Raw genomic sequence first — 14,473 nt, 5'->3', positions numbered from 1 at the left:
GCCTTGTTCAAACATGGACAAAAGAACTGAACTCCAGAGGTGAGGTGAGAGTGACTGCCCTTGACATCAAGGCTGTATTTGACCAAGTGTGGCATCAAGGAGCCTGAGCAAAACTGGATGTCAATGGGAATCAGGGGGAAAACTCTCCGCTGGTTGGAGTCATACTTAGCACAAAGGACGATGGTTGTGGTTGTTGGAGGTCAGTCATCTCAGCTCCAGGACATCACTGCAGGAGTTCCTCAGGGTAGTCCTAGGCCCAACCATCTTCAGCTGCTCATAAGGTCAGAAGTGGGGATGTTCAGTGATGATTGTACAATGTTCAGCACCATTTGCAACTCCTCAGATACTGAAGCAGCCCTTGTCCAAATCCAGCAAGACCTGGACAATATCCAGGCTTGGGCTGACAAGTGGCAAGTAACATTTGCACCACACAAGTGCCAGGCAATGACCATCTCCAACAAGAGAGAATCCAACCATCGCCCCTTGATATTCAATGGCATTACCATTACTGAATCCTCCAGTATCAACATCTTGGGGGTTACCACTGACCATAACAGAGGAACATAGGAACATAGGAACAGGAGAAGGCTATTCAGCCCGTCAAGCCTGCTCTGCCATTCAATGCGATCATGGCTGATCAAACACTTCAATGCCTTTTACCTACACTAACCCCATAACCCTTTACGTTATTGTTAATCAGAAATCTATCAATCTCTACCTTAAATATACTCAATCACTGAGCTTCCATGGCCCTATGGGGTCGAGAATTCCAAAGATTCACCACCTTCTGAGCAAAGAAAATTTCTCCTCATCTTTGCCCTAAGTTGATTTTGAGATTGTGTCCCCTGGTTCTAGACTCCCCAACCAGGGGAAACATCTTACCTGCATCTACCCTGTCTATTCCTTTAAGTATTTTGTAGGTTTCAATGAGATCACCTCTCATTCTTCGAAACTCTAGAGAATACAGGCCCAGTTTTCCCAATATCTCTTCATAGGACCATTTCACCATCCCGAGAACAAGCCTGGTGAACCTTCATTGCACTCCCTCTATAGTAATAATATCCTTCCTGAGGTAAGGGGACCAAAACTGCACACAGTACTCCAGGTGCGGCCTAACCAAGCTTCTATACAATTGAAGCAAGACTTCACTACTCCTGTACTCAAAACCTCTTGCAATAAAGGCTAACATTCCATTAGCCTTCCTAATTGCCTGCTGCACCTGCAAGTTAACTTTCAGTGACTTATGGACAAGGACACCCAGATCCCTTTGTACATCTACACTTCCTAATCTCTTACCACTTAGGACATACTCTGCACATCTGTTCCTCCTACCAAAGTAGATAACCTTACATTTTTCCACATTATATTCCATCTGCCATGTTCTTGCCCACTCACTAAGTCTGTCCAAATGCTCCTGTAGCCGCTTTACATCTTCCTCACAACATACATTTCCGCCTAGCTTTGTATCGTCTGTCAACTTGGAAATATTACATTTGGTCCCCACATCCAAATCATTGACATATATTGTGAACAGCTGGGGCACAAGTACTGATCCTTGTGGCACCCCACTAGTCATAGCCTGACAACACGAGAATGACCCATTTATTCCTGCTCTCTGAATTCTCTCTGTTAGCCAATCCTTAACCCATACCAGTATATTACCTCCCATCCCATGTGCTTTTATTTTGCTAACCAACTTCCAATGGGGGGCTTTATCAAAAGCCTTTTGAAAGTCCAAGTATACTACGTCCATCGACTTCCCTTTATCAATTTTGTTAGTAAAATCCCCTAAAAACTCCAACAAGTTCGTCAAACATGATTTCCTATTTGCAAATCCATGCTGACTGTGCCCAGTCAGATCATGATTATCCAAGTATCCATTTATCACATCCTTTATAATAGATTCCAGCATTTTCCCTACTACTGATGTCAGGCTAACAGGTCTGTAGTTCCCTGTTTTCTCTCTCCCTTCCTTCTTAAATAGTGGGGTGACATTTGCTACCTTCCAATCTTCAGGAACCTTTCCAGAATCTATAGAATTTTGGAAAATGATCACCAATGCATCCACTATATAGCAACCTCTTTCAACACTCTGGGATGCAGAATATCAGATCCCAGGGACTTATCAACTTTCAGTCCCATTAATTTCTCCAATAGAACTTTCTTACTTATACTAATTTCCTTCAACTCCTCATTCTCCCTAGTCCCTTGGATCTCTAAATCTGGGAGATTCCCTGTATCTTCCTCAGTGAAAACTGACACAAAGTAATTATTTGGCTTCTCTGCCGTTCCTCTATTCCCCATTATGAATTCTCCTGACTCTGCCTGTAATGGACCCACATTTGTCTTAGCCAAATGCTTCCTTTTTACATACCTAGAGAAACTTTTACAGCCCATTTTTATGTTTTTTGCTAGATTACATTGATATTCTATTCTCCCTTTCTTTACCAGTTTCTTGGTCCTCCTTTGCTATATTCTAAAAACCTCCCAATCCTCAGGTTTGCTACTATTTTTGGCAACTTTATAAGCCTTTTCTTTTAATCTTATACAATCCTTAACTTCTTTTGTCAGCCACTGTTAACTGACGCTGTGGGTGTACCTACACCACATGGACTGCAGCGGTTCAGGAATGCAGCTCACCACCACCTTCTCAAGGGAAATTACGGATGGGTAACAAATGCTGGTCTAGCCAGCGAAGCCCACATCCCATAAATAAATTTTAAAAAACATCCCGCCAAGACTCACCATTCCTCCAATCATGCCCTGTTGCAATTCCTCCTCCTCCAATTACGTCCAGCCTCAACTCCCCACTCCTCCAATCACATTCTGCCTCAACTCTCCACTTCTCCAATCACATCCTGCCTCAACTCCTCCTCTTCCTCTTCCAATCACACCCTCCCTCAACTTCTCCTCCTCCTCCAATCACATCCTGCCTCGACTCCCCCTCCTCTAATCACGTCCTGCCTCGATGCCTCCCTCCTCCAATCACATCACCCATTGACTTCCACCCCAATCCCCCTCCAATCACATTGCCCATTAACTTTCTTTTCCAATAAATAGCCCAGAGGCTGCCTGGACTGCCAGTTGCAGCAGGTGGTTACCCTGCAGGCAGAGCAGCTAAGTAAGGAAAGAGCATGGTGGCAATATTACTGGCCCAGGCTAATGTTCTGGGGACACAGGTTCAAATGACAACTGGGGAAATTTAAATTCAGTTAATAAATCTGGAATATAAAGTTAGTCTCAGTCGAGGCAGGATATCATCAATTGTCATAAAAACCTACCCAGGGAAGGAAATCTGCCATCCTTACCTGGCCTGGCCTACATGTGACTCCAGATTCACAGCAATGTGGTTGACTCTGAACTACCCTCTGCAATGGCCTAGTAAGCCACTCAGTTCAAGAGCGATTAGGGATGGGCAAGTGATGTGATGTCCACATTCCATGAAAAGAATAAAGAAAAACAAATCATGGTTGACCATCTGGCAGTGTTGGATGAAGAGGCTGGAGGCAATGCAGGAAAGTGATAGTCACAACTCAGAGGGGGCTGTCCCTGAGTGAACCAGGGCACTGGGGAATAGGTGGTTGTTGAATGGGGGAGGGGGAATGGAGTAAAACAGCTCCATTAGGACAATCGCACCACCTCTTTAATAACAACTGAGAACCTAAAAGGCCTGCTAGGTACTAGGTTAATCATGGAGAAGGGGAAAATGGTGTTCAAGAGGGAAGTGGAACAAGCAGAAGTTTATACTGGCAGGAAGAAATTGAACTGAGGTCCAGCAATTAGGAGTTAGATTGTAGATGAGGACCTCAAGGGCAGGTGCCATTTGCCTGACAGTTAAAAAGGTATTTCAATCCCCATGGAGGCCAATCATTTTTAACAAGAAATTCAAATTTCCAGTTAATAGCTGAGAGAATGGCATGTCAAGGTTTCAGGTTTTAAGGCATTTAATGTAACAAATGACTATCAACTACTAACTCTGTAACTAAACATTACCTTTGTAGGCAGCTTATACTTCAAAACCACAGAATGAGATACTCCCTTTCTTATTCTTAGCCCAAATGAAACAAACACACTTCACTTGTATATTTACACTGTCCTTTACGTGGACAGTCAATTTCTCCAGAATCAAACCAAAGTGATTCTTAGCTCCTAAGTATTTATTCCTCGTCTTTTCTTTTCTTTTCTCAGCCTGGTAACTTGCAATCTTAGAACTATCTTTCGCAGTGAGGTTTACTTTTCTTGGAACCTCTCCCTTTAGCTCAAGCTCTTCTAGCCTCGTTTTAACACCCCATGAATTTGATCTTTTCAATCCAAGCACAAGCTTCTACCTGCACACCTCTGCGGCAAACTATAGAGACTTTTTTTTGGCCTCTAGCTGCCCCCCTTCTCCTAGATCCAGGCAGAATCAAAACCTGTCTGTGATATTCTGGGAAGACTGTACCTGATCTTAACAGGACTATGGAGAGAGAATGAGGCAGTGGGATTAGTTTGTTATTGATGCAGTGTTATGGAGAGAGAGTGCGGCAGTGGGATTAGTTTGGGAATTGATACAGGCCTATTGGGAGAGAGTGGGGCAGTGGGATTGGTTTGTTATAGATGCAGGGTTATGGAGAGAGAGTGCGGCAGTGGGATTAGTTTGGGAATTGATACAGGCCTATTGGGAGAGAGTGGGGCAGTGGGATTGGTTTGTTATAGATGCAGGGTTATGGAGAGAGAGTGCGGCAGTGGGATTAGTTTGGGAATTGATACAGGCCTATTGGGAGAGAGTGGGGCAGTAGGATTGGTTTGTGATTGATTGAGGGCTATGGGGAGAGAGCGGGGCAGTGGGGTTAGTTAACATCTCTCTAGTACACCTAAAATGGACCGAGTGGCCACTTTCTGTGCTGTAAGTGTTCGTGAATTTACAGATTGTGACATTTGTTTAATTTGTGTATGTATTTATGCTGCAGGGTTTACGGCTGGAGAAAGAATAAGACCGATTATAGCCAGATTTCAGGCACAGACTCCGCACAGAGACCAATTGTAGAGGAACCTAATGGTTTCAGTAATGACTGCTCTATGTCATCCATTTCGGAATGAGTTCACACATCGAGCCTTTCACAGCAACTGTCAGCCATGACATAAATACAACCAACAGACAGAGAACAAGAGGGTTAAAGTTCAAGAGAAAAACATGGAGGCCTGATCAATAGAAACTCTCACTTAGTTATCTCAAACTGTCAACGATTGTAGCATTGAAACTCTAACTCGGAGTCTATCCTAGAGGTTTTGAAGCCTTTATAAATTGTGTTTTGGAACTGCTAATGTTACTGGACTGCTGATTCAAGGAATGGGAGTGCAAATCCCATCATGGCAATTTGAAAATTTTAATTCAGCTTTAAAATATCCTGAATCATTAAAAATGACCAACTGTTGGTTGGCAAAAAACCCCGACTGGTTCACAACTGTTGTTAAGAGATGGGAAGCTGCCATCCTTATCCAGTCTGGGTTCATTAGTGACTCCTGTCTCACACCAGTGCCCCCTGAAGTGACCTAGCAAACCCTTCAGTTCTGTAAAACCATTCAGAACAACTAGGGATTGGCAATAAATGCCATTCTTGTCAGTGATGCCCACATGTTGAGAAGGAGTGAAACGTTAACTGGGGGATTAATAATATTTTGATGGGCTGTTTACGATCTCTCTCAAATATTAAACTGCATTGGAGTGAAGTGTGCTCCTGTGAGACTAATTTTTAGATAGCTCAGAGGGTCTGTTTGTTTGCTCAATGACTTTGGTTTGCTAACACAAATACTCCCTAAATACTCCCAGATTTTGTAAAACAATCTGTGTCACAGAGTGTTTTTCCCTCGACCTTACACTTTAAATTCCAAAAGCCTGTCATATTGGTTACAGCACTCCATATCTGGGCAGTTGCTCAATACCACATTCTTATTGAAAACAGAAGTTTTCACTTCCAGTTCCTGATCCCATCCAGTAAAGTCACAATTTACCATCAGAGTAATAAAAACCAGCCCAGAACAAGTACACAATTCAGGATTTGCTGCTGAGATCTACGCAATGTCAGAGAATGCCAGTGTAATTGTCTCTTTAGCAGTTGGTATACTATATATGCTTCACATTATAGGAGAGTAAAGACTCAGCCAACTCACCAGGTCAACCTTGTACCCCATGGGAGACCACTCCAGACTGAACAACCACTGCAGACTCCTGGGAATCCTCACTGTATAAAATAGGGCAGTGCCAGAGATTACATTCTATTCTCATGCCATGGTACAGATCACCAGGCAATGTTGCCCTAGCAGTGATGTTACATATTTCACCAGCCTACTCTCAGGCTCAGTTTTGCCAATCATTTCCTAGACCTGTCATAGAACAGTACAGCACAGAAGGAGGCCATTTAGCCCATTGAGTCTGTGCCAGCTCTTCCAAAGAACAATCCAGTTAGTCCCACTACCCCAATCTTTCTCCATATCTCTGTAATTTTTTTTCCCTCCAATTACCCATTTCATTTTGAACCTGTATTCACCATCCTATCAGGCTGTGCATTCCAAATCCCTAAACACTCATTAAGTAAAAATGTTTTCTTTGAGGAAAAGCTTTTTCCAGTCGCCTTGGGTTCATTTGCCAATCATCTTAAATCTGACCCCACTGGCTATGAACCCTTCAGCCATTGGAAAATGTTTCTCTTTCTTTTCTCTATCTAAACTCTTCATGATTATAAACACCTCTATCAAATCTCCTCTTAGCATTCTCTGCTCCAAGGAAAACAAGTTTTTCCAGCCTCTCCACACAACTGTAATTCCTCATCCCTGGAACCATTCTAGTCAATGTCTTCTGTACTCTCTCCTTCCTGAAGTGTGGTGCCCATGTTGATGGGTGAACCCACACCCACACTCTCATACTCCTGACTCTGAGGCTCAGCCTGAACCTGTCCAGGTGGAGAAAAGGATCAATACTCATAACACTTCTTTTGAATACTTTATTGTAACATCCCTTAAGTTAAATCGGCATTTATAAACACTGTTTACCATCGATAACTTTGGAGCTGCACACACGGTGTTAAGCTTTGGGGAGTTGCCATTTTTTCTTTTTAGATTTCTTTAGCCTAGTTGTCCTATTTTAGAGCATCCAATCCCCTTATGAAACTTACTTCCTGAAACCTCTATGCTGTGCAGTGCTGCTCTTTCTAAACACGTATCTTTTTAAAACTACTAAAATCACACCCGTGACAATGATTGCCACAAACCCCTCCTGCTTTTGATAGTATCTATATTGCAACAATCTCACATCATGTGCTCATAAAATAATCCATTAACATATGAAGATGTTTCAATGGGGAAGAGTCTGACTTATCAACATCATCAGGTTAATGAACCAGTTCTTTGGGGTTAGCATCTCCTAGGAATGTGGGCACACCCTGACATGGTAGTTCCATCACTCGTTAGCCTGAGTTTTATTTACAATTCTACAGAAGTTCATAACAGTTCAATGGTTCAGACAAACCTTTTAAATTTTGGACAGATACATTTCATTTTTTGGCTTAATTGCCTCTGCCATCTGACTAACATATTGAAGAAGTCATTCATTGTGTCTTTGTCAGGTTTCAAGATCCCATGGAATGCTGGAGGCAGAGTTTGGCCAATTTCTGAAAATTGCCCATTACAAACAGTCTTTTTGCAATATCTTCTTTTGGGCTTCTAAATGTTGACTGCTTTTACACTGAATGCATTCTTGCTGAAGGACTGGCTAGAATTGCACACATTACTCCAGCTATGGTCACACTGGTGTTTTGTATAGATTTAGCATAACTGCCAGGATTTTGTACTGTGTGCCTCTATTCAAAAAGCCGAGCGCCGCACTCACTTTATCAGCTGCTTTGTTATCCTGTAATGACACTCTAACAGACTCGTACGCAAACACCCCAAGGTCCCTCTCTTCTTGCAGCCTCTTTAAAATTGTATCATTCAGCTGGTATCGTCTCACCTCATTCCTCTCACCAAAATGTAACGCTTACACTTTTCTGCATTATATTCCATCTACCATGTGCCTACCCATTCTGTCCACCCAGCCTGTTTCCCTCACTAATTATTACCCTAGCAGTTTGTGTCATCTGCAAATTTCAAAACAATGCCCTGGACCCCCAAGCCCTAATCGAAAATGTATATCAAAAACAGTAATGGCCCTAATTCTGAACTCTGGGAAACATTACTGTATACCTGCTCCTGTCTGAAAAATAAATCGTTCACATCAACTCCCTTAGCCAATTTTGTATCCATGCTGCCTTTTTCATCCCTTGGTCTTCCATTTTGCTAACATGTGGCACTTTATCAAAAGCTTTTTGGACTCCACTCTTACTTCTCTCATTGTCCTTGGATGAACCCCATCCGGTCTTGGTAATTTATCCACATTAATCACTGCCAACCTTCCTAATACCTCATCCAGTATCTTGACAACCTCTCATTTACTGTACCTTTGGTAAAGTTCCTTGATACACACAGATCCTAAGTATTAATTTAGTCCCAACTATTAAGACCATAAGACCATAAGACATAGGAGCAGAAATTAGGCCATTCAGCCCATCAAATCTGCTCCGCCATTCAATCATGGCTGATAAGTTTCTCAACCCCATTCTCCCGCCTTCTCCCCATAACCTTTGATCCCCTTACCAATCAAGAACCTATCTATCTCGGTCTTAAATACACTCAATGACCTGGCCTCCACAGCCTTCTGTGGCAATGAATTCCATAGATTCACCACTCTCTGGCTAAAGAAGTTTCTCCTCATCTCTGTTCTAAAAGGTCTTCCCTTTGCTTTGAGGCTGTGCCCTCGGGTCCTAGTCTCTCCTACTAATGGAAACATCTTCCCCACGTCCACTCTAACCAGGCCTTTCAATATTCTGTAAGTTTCAATCAGATCCCCCCTCATCCTTCTAAACTCCATCAAGTATAGACCCAGAGTCCTCAAATGTTCCTCATATGTTAAGCCTTTCATTCCTGGGATCATTCTCGTGAACACCCTCTGGACCCTCTCCAGGGCCAGCACATCCTTCCTGAGGTACAGGGCCCAAAATTGCTCACAATATTCTAAATGTGATCTGACCAGAGCCTTATAAAGCCTCAGCAGCACATCCCTGCTTTTATATTCTAGTCCTCTCGAAATAAATGCCAACATTGCATTTGCCTTCCTAACTACCGCGTCAACCTGCAAGTTAACCTTAAGAAAATCCTGGACTAGGACTCCCAAGTCCCCGTGCACTCCAGATTTCTGAATTCTCTCCCCATTTAGAAAATAGTCTATGCCTCTATTCTTCCTACCAAAGTGCATGACCTCACACTTCCCCACGTTGTATTCCATCTGCCACTTCTTTGCCCATTCTCCTAACCTGTCCAAATCCTTCTGCAGCCTCCCCGCCTCCTCAATACTACCTGTCCCTCCACCTATCTTTGTATCATCTGCAAACTTAGCCAGGATGCCCTCAGTTCCTTCATCTAGATCATTAATGTATAAAGTGAAAAGTTGTGGTCCCAACGCTGACCCCATGCGGAACTCTACTAGTCACCGGCCGCCATCCTGAGAAGGGCCCCCTTATCCCCACTCTCTGCCTCCTGCCAGACAGCCAATCTTCTTTCCATGCTAGTACCTTGCCTCTAACACCATGGGCTCTTATCTTACTGAGCAGCCTCCTGTGCGGCACCTTGTCAAAGGCCTTCTGGAAGTCCAAGTAGATAATATCCATTGGCTCTCCTTTGTCTAACCTACTCGTTACCTCCTCAAAGAATTCTAACAGATTTGTCAGGCATGACCTCCCCTTGATGAAACCATGCTGACTTTGCCCGATTTTACCATGCACTTCCAAGTATTCTGAAATCTCATCCTTAATAATGGACTCTAAAATCTTACCAACGACCGAGGTCAGGCTAATCGGCCTGTAATTTCCCGTCTTTTGCCTCACTCCCTTCTTAAACAGGTATTCAACCAATAGATCCCCATTTTGGTCCCTAATTGGCCCACTGTTCCTGACAACCTTTTACAATAATGTACCTTTATAAGAACAAACCTTTGCATAACTTTTTATGTTAGCTGCCAATCTAATTTTGCAATGTTTCTATGTCCCTCTTATTTCTTTTACTTTATATATTCAGCCTGATTCTCCCTTCTATTATCAAGCTGATATCTATCATAAGCTCCCTTTTTCAGCTCCTTCTCCACAATCAGGAAATCGTCTTCACTAGATATTCACTAATATCTAGTTAAACAGCTGAGCCTAGACCCCTTGGTGTTATGCTGGATGCAAATTTTTCCCACGTTGTCCTGTCCATTTTTTTTCATTCATTTATGGGATGTAGGTGTCGTTGGCTAGGCCAGCATTTATTGCCCATCCCTAATTGCCCTTGTTCAAAGGTCATTTTTAAAAAAAAGGTCAACCACATTGCTGTGGATCTGGTGTCATATGTAGGCCAGACCGGGTAAGGGCAGCATATTTCCTTCCCTAAAGAGCATTAGTGAACCAGATGGGTTTTTACAAAAAAAAATCAACAATGGTTTCATGAACATTATCAGACTTTTTATTCCCAATATTAATTGAGTTCAAATTCCACCATCTGCCATGATGGGTTTCAAACTCAGTTCCCCAGAGCATTACCCTGAGTCTCTGGATTACCAGCCCAGTGACAATACCGCTACACCACTGCCTCCCCTTGTCTTATCAGAAAGTGGCCCAGTTGGATGGAGGTCAATTGTAAAACCAGAAATTAGTTTATTTTGTTGAGATAGGTAGAATAACATTTTCTAGTCTATCCAGTCCAACTATATCTATTTCCTTTACTATCCTCACGCCAATGTTGCAGTTATACTTCACCACCCAGCTCTGTGTTGTAAGCTCCATGTATTTCTATGTCTGATCACTTCAGAGCAACAAAGATGCCTTACCATAGATTCAACAGAGAAATGGGCAAGGCAGTATAGCTGGTGGTGACGTAGTGGTGTTGTTACTGAACTGGTAACCCAGCAAACCCACTGTAATGCTCTGGGGACCTGGGCATAAATCCCACCATGGTGGAATTTGAATCCGATAAAAACCTGGAACTAAATGTCTAATGATGGCCATAAAATGATTGTTGTAAAAACATATCTGGTTCACTAGTGTTCTCCAGAGGAGGAAATCTGCTATCCTTATCTGGTCTGGCCTACATGTTACTCCAGACCCACAGCAATGTGGCTCACTTTTAAATGCCTGTGAGCAAGAATTGGCATTGACAAATATATGGTCCAGTGCCGTCAGCACTAAATCCCCTTGCCAGTGAATTCCAGGAAGTTGTTAAATTCCAAAAGCCATGTTAATATCACTGTAATTGACTGATTAACAGATTGAAATTATCCTGAGATAGCAGTCTAATAAGTTTCAGTGAAAAGCAAAGTCAAAGGTTTCCTGACATGCTGTCAATTTCAGTGTTTTTATCTCCCTCCCACCTGCTCTCAAACTCCTCCTGTGAGTATAGGTTCAGCCCATGGGAACTAGGAACAGGAACACAATAAATAGAATTGCTTTTCGTTTAGCCCCAGAAGAAAATAATTTTTTTTAAAATTAAATGCAGGGCCAGCATTTATTACCCACTCCTAATTGCCCTTAAGAAGGTGGTGGTGAGCTGCCTTCTTGAACTGCTGCAGTCCATGTGGTGTAGGTACACCCACAGTGCTGTTAGGAAGGGAGTTCCAGGATTTTGACCCAGCAACAGTGAAGGAATGGTGATATATTTCCAATTCAGGATGGTGAGTGACTTGGAGGGGAACTTCCAGGGTGGTGGCGTTCCTATGTATCTGCTGCCCTTGTCCTTCTAGATGGTAGTCATTGTGGGTTTGGAAGGTGCTGTCTAAGGAGCCTTGGTGAATTCCTGCAGTGCATCTTGCAGATGGTACACACTACTGCTACTGTGCATTGGTGGTAGAGGGAGTTTATGGATGTGGTGCCAATCAAGTGGGCTGCTTTGTCCTGGCTGGTGTCAAGCTTCTTGAGTGTTGTGGGAGCTGCACTCATCCAGGTAATTGGGGAGTATTCCATCACACTCCTGATTTGTGCCTTGTAGATGGTGGACAGGCTTTGGGGAGTCAGGAAGTGAGTTACTTGTCACAGGATTCCTAGTCTCTGATCTGTTCTTGTAGCCACAGTATTTATATGGCTAGTCCAGTTCAGTTTCTAGTCAATGGTAACCCCCAGGATGTCGATAGTGGGGGATTCAGTGATGGTAATGCCATTGAACACCAAGGGGCGATGACTAGATTCTCCCTTGTTGGAGATGGTCATTGTCTGACACTTGTGTGGCACGAATGTTACTTGCCACTTCTCAGCCCAAGCCATGATGTTGTCCAGGTCTTGCTGCATTTGGACAAAGACTGCTTCAGTATCTGAGGAGTCGTGAATGGTGCTGAACATTGTGCAATCATCAGTGAACATCCCCACTTCTGACCTTATAATGGAAGGATGGTCATTGATGAAGCAGCTGAAGATGGCTGGGCCTAGGTCACTACCCTGTGGAACTCTTGCAGTGATGTCCTGGAGCTGAGGTGACTGACCTCCAACAACTACAACCATCTTCCTTTGTGCTCGGTATGACTCCAACCAGCGGAGAGTTTCCCCCCTGATTCCCATTGACTCCAGTTTTGCTAGGGCTACTTGATGCCACACTCGGTCAAATGCTGCCTTGATGTCAAGGGCAGTCACTCTCACCTCAGCTCAGGAGTTCAGCTCTTATGTCCATGTTTGAACCAATGAGTTCAGGAGCTGTCAGCGTTGGTTCAAACATCAAGTATTAAATAATGCACTGGTGTGCATAGACAATTACTTGCAACACAACATTCAAAAAAACTCCTTTTCATCTGGGGATGGTAAAGGATCCTGAACCGTGACTACATTATATTGATTCTTTGAATCTAAGGCAGAATTTTCCGTTGTGGGGGGGAGCGCGGGCGAGGGTGCGGGCGGGCGCAGACCTGATCAGTGCCCGTGATCAGGTCCGCACCACCATTTTACGCGGGCAAGCCAATTAAGGCCGTCCAGCATATTTGCCGACTTCTGAGGTTAGTGGGAGTATGGGGGCTGCAGCGGGCGTGTACAGACCGCCCGGTCCAATGGCAACCCGGCAGTCTGTTTAAAGGAAGGCCTGGCAGCCTCCTGTAGGCCGTTCACAATGGCCAGTTCCAGGCTGCACCACAGGGGGTCGGCTGAGCAGGCCATGCTGGAGGGAAGGGCAGAGGAACAGGGCAGGCTGCAGGGTCTGTCACAGGAGCAGGGCAGGCTGCAGGGTCTGCCACAGGAGCAGGGCAGGCTGCAGGGTCTGCCACAGGAGCAGGGCAGGCTGCAGGGTCTGCCACAGGAGCAGGGCAGGCTGCAGAGTCTGCCACAGGAGCAGGGCAGGCTGCAGGGTCTGCCACAGGAGCAGGGCAGGCTGCAGTGTAGGCCAGTGGGGGTCCAATGTGCCCCTTGCTTTTCTGATGACTGCCCTGCTGCCCTCCTTGAGGAGGTGGCAACACGGCGGGAGGTGTTGGTTCCCCAGGATGGGAGGAGGAGTCCCCCCCACATGACCAAACATGCCTGGGAGGAGGTGGTGGAGGTGGTGAGCTCCGGCGATGTGGTGCGGTGCACCTGAGTCCAGTGCTGTGAGCGCTTCAACGATTTGTTGCGCTCTGGCAGGGTGAGTACCATGTTGGCATTGGGCATTTAACCCAGCAGGTAGCCTTAGCCTTTGAGCACCTCCACCACCCCCCGGCCAAGTCTTACTGTCGTCTGTTGTGACTGCATTGAATCACGTTGGGCATTTTTCCAACGCTGGCTGGGCAAGCAGATAGTGCCCATGCTTGGATCAGCCTGAGTGGTTCATGAGGAGATGAGTTCTCTCCTGCACCATGTGTTGGTCTTAGTCACACAAGACTAGTCTGGGGGCAACCTGCAGGGGATGCAGCTAGACGCATACTCAGAACTCCAGCACATGTCCTATTCGGAGTGATGAGATGGTGGAAGGGGAGCCTCAAGGTGTCGTGGCCAAGAGCCATCTGCTGCCCTCAACGCTGCACATAGTTGCGCCTCCTTGCTATGGGAGCTAAGGCCGTGTGTTTCCTAAAGTGATGGACGCAGAATGTGTCCAAGGTGGCTGTTGAGGGTGTTGGGAGCAGGCCTACTATCTTTGTGTGAATGATCAGCAGTAGCGGGGAAAGGAGGCACTGGAGGCCTGGTATGGGCCACTGTGGTTGGGGTGTGGTGTGCGCATGCAGAGTCCATGTGCAATTAGCCGTAATGAATGGTGTTCTCTCTTTCTCAGGAGAAGAATGCTCATAATGCCTTGGAGCGTGCGAGGTCTGGAACCGGCCAGGCTCACCTCCTCATGTTAAGCTGCTTCGAGCAGGAGGCCCTTGAGCTTGAGAGGCGCCATGCACCCAGGTCAACCGGTGTCGGTGAGGCTGGGGTAGAACGGCCAGGTA

General features: G+C 44.9%; 2 protein-coding genes across 3 annotated transcripts in view; both read left to right on the top strand.

Moving 5' to 3' along the window:
* LOC144688700 (solute carrier family 46 member 2-like) overlaps positions 1 to 5,347 on the top strand; it is an 84,235-nt gene extending 78,888 nt beyond the window's left edge. For both annotated transcript variants that reach the window (XM_078555555.1, XM_078555554.1), the window contains one exon: positions 4,950 to 5,347. In XM_078555555.1, coding sequence (XP_078411681.1) covers positions 4,950 to 5,026 — 77 coding nt within the window. In that variant the 3' untranslated portion in view covers positions 5,027 to 5,347. The remainder of the gene's footprint in view (positions 1 to 4,949) is intronic.
* Positions 1 to 14,473, top strand: part of LOC144688703 (DNA-binding protein RFX2-like) — a 911,596-nt gene that overhangs the window by 510,300 nt on the left and 386,823 nt on the right. The window lies entirely within an intron of this gene.

Source organism: Cetorhinus maximus, chromosome 13, assembly GCF_964194155.1.
Source record: "Cetorhinus maximus chromosome 13, sCetMax3.hap1.1, whole genome shotgun sequence".
Taxonomy (NCBI): domain Eukaryota; kingdom Metazoa; phylum Chordata; class Chondrichthyes; order Lamniformes; family Cetorhinidae; genus Cetorhinus; species Cetorhinus maximus.
The sequence above is the reverse complement of the archived record's forward strand: the minus strand, read 5'-3'. Positions and strand labels throughout refer to the sequence as shown.